Source organism: Anneissia japonica, unplaced genomic scaffold, assembly GCF_011630105.1.
Source record: "Anneissia japonica isolate Jap-2015-1 unplaced genomic scaffold, ASM1163010v1 scaffold6788_len1366326_cov149, whole genome shotgun sequence".
Taxonomy (NCBI): domain Eukaryota; kingdom Metazoa; phylum Echinodermata; class Crinoidea; order Comatulida; family Comatulidae; genus Anneissia; species Anneissia japonica.
The window spans coordinates 1199388-1206576 of record NW_022692324.1 but is presented as its reverse complement, the minus strand read 5'-3'; the positions used below and the strand labels follow the sequence as shown (position 1 = coordinate 1206576).

Below are 7189 nucleotides of genomic sequence, written 5' to 3'. Positions count from 1 at the left end.
TATAACTATAGGTTTATGCAATTTTTAGCAAAATGTTTGTCAATTTTAACAACCTCGGTATATTTTGACTGCACGGAAACTGTAACAGCAAAACAACGACTGTTGGTTTTTTGTTTTATATACAAACTCGGAATGGTAAATAGCAGAAGTGGTATTATGAATCTAAAGGTAAGATAATGTGCTAGCATTTTCCGCCACGTTGTCTGCGCGTTTGATTTGTATAAAACATGACATTGTGTTACAAAAATTAATTTGCGAGAAATAAAAAACACCGTTTTTGTTGTGATATTTTTTTTTCTATTAGTGTTTTTCTGTCCGGCCATTTATTTATTTATTTCGAATATTAATAAACAGGCAATTAAACTGTTATGTTACACATTTGTGTTTTTTAAAGAGTTTTAAACTAGACACCTATGTTAAACAATTACCTTGAAATGCATGACAAAATTTCGCCCTCCACTTACAACATTACGCAAGGTAGACAAACTAAAACTGACCCCCACAGGGCCGCGTTCTTAACATTCAAATTGTAAGAACTCTCGCTATTACCACATGGCAGTCATAGAACCAGTCTCACATACGTTAAGTTGGTTTTTATGTTTAATTTTTTATTTCATAATTGTTTTTTTTTTATGCATTTTTTACTATATATTTTTTAATGATTTTAAATTTGTTTTAGTGATTTCAACAGCACTCCTCATTATGATAGAAGGCCAATGTTCTCTTTTACAATTAAACGTCTGTTGAATTTTCATTTTAGTTTTTGTTTTCTTTCTTTTTTTAGATAATAGAGAAGCTTTTAAGCCGCATTAGAGATGCAAATATTAAGTTTGTAAGATTTGAAGTGGTGGACATGTTTGGAATTTCTCGGTTGAAGTTGATTCCGGCCCGACATTTCAAATCAAAGGCAGAAAACGGCATGAACTTTCACGTTAGTTATTTAGGTTCCAATTCTTTGGGAAATATGCTAACAGGTACTGGTTGTACTGAGGAAATACACTACAGTGACGCAGTCATGTTTCCTGTGTTGAATACGTTCGAAGTTCTTCCTTGGTGGAACGACACAGCACGAATCCTAATTGAGCCGTCATATGACGGTAATGAAGTTTCATTTGCTCCACGATTTCTTGCTAGGCAGCAACTGACAAAACTTAAGAAGATGGGTTATAGTCTGCTCTCAGCTCACGAGCATGAGTTTTACGTCGTCAACAAAGATACAATGAAACCTCTTATAAATGATTCAAATATTCGATCAACTATTCGATTGTACGAAGGCGCTGGCTTCATTCATCAGCTTGGAGAAGATTTGCCTAAAGTAGGAATTGATATCGAATGCATGGAAACTGAAGCTGGACCTGGTCAGCATGAAATTTCGTACAAGCCATCGTTTGGAATCAAAGCAGCAGACACAGCCTTCACGTACAAAGGCGCAGTCAAAGAGATCGCCATGCAACACGGCTTAATGGCTTCCTTTATGAGCAAACCGTATCCGGACAAAAATGGATCTTCATGCCACTTTTGCCACTCTTTGTGGGATGTGGAAGGTAATATTCCTCTTATATTTGATGACGATTCACCAGACAAACTATCAAACGTTGCTAAATATTGGATAGCTGCTATACATCATGCACCAGCTCTTAGCCTGTTCATGGGTCCTACAGTAAACCGTAGAAAGCGGTATAAACCATTTTCTTTTGCGCCATCAAATGCAACCTGGGGTTTTGACAACCGAACATGCGCAGTTCGTGTGAAGATCAATAGTGAATTTGGTTCTTAAAGGATTAACACTAAAAACCAACCGGGTATTGACAAATTGCGAGGCATGGGATTCAGGCAAGCCATCTGACCGCGTGACCACTGCAATTCATGCAAGGCACTACATAGTATAGCTACAGTATTGTACCAAAAGTGCGAGACACCTAAAACACGCTACAAATCTGCAAAAAGTGACAATGACAATGTTTTAATGTAAATTATGATGTTCATGTGACCTTCTCATCGAGTAGCCTAATACTAAAAAAAACTATTTCCTTCAATCAAAAAGTGACTTAAATCAGCCAAGGGCGATCATATCCCCTGGCTGAGTCAACTATATGGAGTCGCGACGGGGCTTCGCCAACCTCGAAACCAACAGGAACAGGAGAGGTTGAGCGACGAAGAGTGGGGTTTGTATTCTGAAAGACGATTCGTGCCCACCTGCACGTGAAATCACGTTCGATGTTATTGTTCTTATGATAGATTAATAATTAAAATAATACATGAATAGAATACTAAAATAGTATGGGTTATTCTCTACTTTTGTGTATTACCATAACCACAACAAGTGCCACCGAGAGGGTGGGTGGGGGAAGATCCTCGGGGACGAAACTTACCAGGGGCCTATAGAAATTGCAGGTAGAATCTTGAGATCGTGGACAACTTGCCACCCGAGAACAACTTGCGATTTATTCGCAAGTTGATTTTATTTTACTGAGTATTCAGTACATTTCCACCCAGGTAGGGCAAAATTACATCTATACATGCTTCTCCTGGCGCAAATTCAGTTATTGTCTATCCATCACGACAATAATTACTGAGTATTCAGTACATTTCAGGTAGGGCAAAATTACACCTACAGAATTTTTTCCATAATTATTTTCAAAAAATATTAATTCTGATGATGGGCCCTCAATAATGGCATGAGTCCCCCTAATAATGGGCCCCTTAAGATTGACAGGGCCCCCTCAAAAATTGTTTGCTAGTAACTATGGCCCACACTAACCCTTGCCCCTGTTACAGTTTCCCCTCTTGGTGGCCCTGACCACTGAACTACTGTACAGGTTCCTAAAAATGTGCCACACATAGCTCCATCATCCTCTCCCATCATTCCACTACGTGGCCATGAATTCATTGATTGCTATAATTTGACTGCTAATCAATACCTTTGGTTTTATATTATTTGGCATTTACAGTCAGATAATTAAGAAAAATTGATATATAATAGAATAATTTTAATATACCCAGCACCCAGGAACATTATTGTTCAGGTGGTTTTTGAAGAACCAGTGATTACTGGTAAATGTATTCCACATAGATGTTAAAAAGTGTTATTGTATGGCTTATAAATACCTAATTAGCAGTTAATTTACTTCCACTAGGGTAAAACATTGATAATTAATTCAATGCTCAAAATGATGCTACTTCAATTTCATCCGTCCTGCCTGCCTTTGTTTTATGTTTACATATTATTGTGACATACAGACGTCAGAAGAACATGTACACACATACCCTGCAACTTGTATAAATGCGTATAGCCATGTGGTTAAACTGTATACAACTAGTTAATGATTATACAGATATTATTTTTATTTGGAAAATAAATCCATACAATAAATAACTACATTCTACCCGACTAGAATGCCTATTCAATCATTCCAAACTTTATATGTACTTCACTATACAGTACTGTATTAATGTGCTGGAAAAGTACAAAATTATGCAAATACAATACAGTAGATTAAATGATCGTAAGAAATAACGCATCGTAGGCATGAATATTTTGATGTTGCTGTAAACTGAGGTCACCCGGGCATCGTAACAACCACCCGACTGCGCACCATTTCCGGTCCCACACAACTACGACAATCCATAACGCATGCAAGTGCACCTTCTAGTTCCTCTGGATAATATAAATTAAGAACGAATTATGCACAAAGACATAGAAATATTTTAATTCGAATATTTCGAGCATTCTAGCACTGGGCTCTTCCTCAGCGATAACACGCGTATCATACATGTTGTCGCTGAGGAAGAGCACAGAAGTGCTCGAAATATTCGAAGTATAATTTTTTTTTATGTCTATAGTATGAACGTGTACGTTTCTACTCTGTGCAATTACCGTACTTATACATTGACCATTCTACGTCACATAAATCAATAATTATAGCATGGAAAACCCACGTCAACAATTGAATTATGATTGTTAGTTCCATATGAATGATATAACCTTAACAATAGAAGATAAACATATTATGAGAGGATGATTCAAACTGGGAAAAACCCAACATGAAGAAAGGCCCTCCCTGAAGTTGTTACAACGGCAATTGTATATATATATATATATATATATATATATATATATATATATCATTAACTTTTATTGAAACTCGATCCACGGTTTGTAATACAACATATTAATCACAATAGCGGTTAAATTCAATTTAATAACCATACAATATTTGAGGAAACACGCATAGTAGTGATAAATATTATTATGCAAAATCAAGATATTGTTTACATCTCTTACGCTATCTAAAATTCAACCCAATGGCTGAAATTATGCTAAAATACCGAGCCACTACCTTGCTTCCAAGAAGCCTTAGTCCTGCAATAACACTTTTATGGACCCTCCAAAAAGAAGCTATTAAGATGACAATTACTTTACACGTATGGTGTATCCAATGTTATTGATTCACTTAATGGTTTATAGTACTGTAATTGAATTTTAATAGTTTCATCATTTAAGAAACCATCAAAAGGTGGGAGATTGTGTCAAATGGGTTGTTACAAAGGCTCTCTCATGAGCATTGGGTAATACAAGTTAAGAAGTGATCCACATTCAATTATCTGCATCCTAGCGTTAAGAATCAACTGTACCAATTCATCTTTCAAATTAGTGTTTTTTAAATAAATTTTATGTTATGACCAATACCATACGTACAGAATATCCTTCCTTGAGACTTTAAAATATTACGAGTCTTTTAACTTTGTTATCAATATCTACTTGTTTTATGTAAATTGCTACTTGTTTTGGAGATCTTAACTCCACAACCATATTATCCCTTGTTACTTTCAGGCTACAAACATCATCATTTAAATTAAGTATCATGTCTTCCCTTATACACAACTCATTTAGCTCCACCCAAATTTATTTAGGCCAGTTCACCTTCCACTTCTTACTAACTCGTCCTTCGTTATCAACGATACAATTACCGAAAGTGGGTATGCATTCCTCCTCTGAATACCCCGCCTTCCTTTTACTCATATGTAATTTAAATTATTCTCTTGCATTTAACTTGGTCTGAGTATCGTCGAAGTTCAAACACTGAAGCATAAATGATAATCTTCTCTGTACATACATACATACATATATACACATATACATACACACACATACGCACACACACATACATACACACATACATACGTGTGTTATATGCATATATACAGGTACATATGCATTACCGCAAGACATTATATCATGATTTATATATAAGAAACTTTCGTTGATGAACTATGGTTGATACAATTTCATAACATCACGGTTCCTTTATATTTGAGCTTTAGCTAGGAAATTATAGTATATAGACTGTCAGCACTTTCAGGTAATTAACACCTTTAATCATCATTTTATTACAGTACTGTAATTGGGATACATGGCGACATAAATTTTGCCTGCGATCTTCAAAACGTAGGACTATACGTTGGCTGTTTAATAGTTTTCACAATCTAGAAGATATTCAGTGCAATTGGAATAACGTTAGTATCAAACAATTAACCTGTAAATCGCCTTTTTTCAGATGTAATTTCACTTTTTGTTCATATAAAAAAAATACGGAATAGCGTCAAATGACCTCCACAGGGAAACAGGCTTTACGAGTAATTTGGATCCAAAGGTGAAAATCAACTTCAATGTAAACGGAATATATTCAAGAATGTCACGTATTGAAGTGTACTTCTTGAAATCGATACGGTAGTATGCTGGTAAAATCGAAAAGAAGTGTTTCAAAACGAGGCTGTACCATAAGTTTTTTTATACAATTCAGTACAACTGGAATAACGTGAGAACCAAACCATCTTCTTGTAAATCCCTTTTTTTTTAAATAGATCTCGTCATTTTTTCATATTAAAAAAAAGCATACAGAATAAGTCAAATAAGCTCCACAGTAACTTAAATGTAAACGAAATATATTAAAGAATTATCACCACATAAACAAAGAATGTCACCTATTGAATTTGAAATTAATAGAAAATAAAATATTCAAAAGCTTGATCTGACGACAATTAGTCTAGGCTACCATTGGAAAGAGATGTGTTTCTTCTTTTTTTTCTCTCCCTCGCTCTCTCCTTTCCTTATTACGGCACGCACTCCCTTTTGCGTCTTACAAGAGCTTTCGTCCCTTCATCAGTATAGAACCAGCCTTGCTCATGTAAATTACACTCACGACATAGTGGTATGATAAAGTAATAAGTCGGGTTACCGTAGTTGTAAAAGCGTTTAATGTAAACGTGGGCTCCATCGGTGGCTTCGTTATCACAATCAAGGTTAGCGCACTCTTCTGGAAATGGTTCTTTTGTTTTTTTCTCCCATGTTTTGCGCCAGGAAGATACATGATCACAAGTACTACCCTCTACGTTCATAACCTTATCTCTCTTTCTGACGATTATTACCTTGTTTTGTTCAAGTCCTGCCATGTTCACGCAAAGAAGCCAGACGAATAGTGGTGTTTTTTTATTACAGTAGTAATACATATACATAGGAACATGTTCTATAATTAACGTTGGGTTTTTCCCAGGTTATCTAGAGACGAATTGTACTAGATTAAACTGATTGTAATTTCCATTCTCAATACGTAATCTAATTCACGATGATTATGAAAAACAATGCGACGATCTGCAGGGAAAAGCCAAAACCCAAACGGAGAGTGGCTCTTCTGTAGTTATTGAAAAATTATACATAGGTCTGAAATAGCACTGGATTTTCCCAAGTTCTATATATAGCATCACCATATTTTAATACCTTTTGTGCTCAATTAGTCACGCAGGCCTAATGCTACTCTTAGAAATTTATAAATAGGGCTCTCTATAAAAATCGTTGTCCTTTGTTGTATTATTTCTGACAAGATCATTACCATAACATTATGTTCTCGCCTTTACAGTGAGAAGTTGCAGGTTGGATAACATTTTCCACATACATTATAAGAAACTTTAAAGTAGAAAGGCGATGCCTGATATGTTTTTAATATTTTAAATTATATTGTTAATATTTCCAAAAATCAAATCTGACCTCGAGGCCGGAGTCACTAATCGTAACACCCGTTCAACCATCCCATTGGAGTGTGCAACGACAACTCTGATCCCAGATCTCTCTCTGTTCTGGAAGGAATTGAAAATACTCGTCATTTTCGAGTTGACGGTTCATTTCGAACTG

The 7189-nt window shown here is 35.6% G+C and overlaps 1 protein-coding gene across 1 annotated transcript; it reads left to right on the top strand.

Moving 5' to 3' along the window:
* LOC117100252 (lengsin-like) lies at window positions 1-1777 on the top strand. The gene is made up of 2 exons (XM_033239853.1): window positions 1-168; window positions 785-1777. The coding sequence occupies exons 1-2, from the start codon at window positions 133-135 to the stop codon at window positions 1775-1777; spliced, it is 1029 nt and encodes a 342-aa protein (XP_033095744.1). The 5' UTR covers window positions 1-132.
* Window positions 1778-7189: the final 5412 nt, after the last annotated feature.

What these genes read in the sequence shown, in the direction of transcription:
- LOC117100252 (XM_033239853.1), top strand. Translation starts at nt 133, where the DNA reads ATGGTAAATAGCAGAAGTGGTATTATGAATCTAAAG. An exon ending in GTGGTATTATGAATCTAAAG is followed by an intron (nt 169 to 784) that starts GTAAGATAATGT and finishes TTCTTTTTTTAG; the next exon opens with ATAATAGAGAAGCTTTTAAG.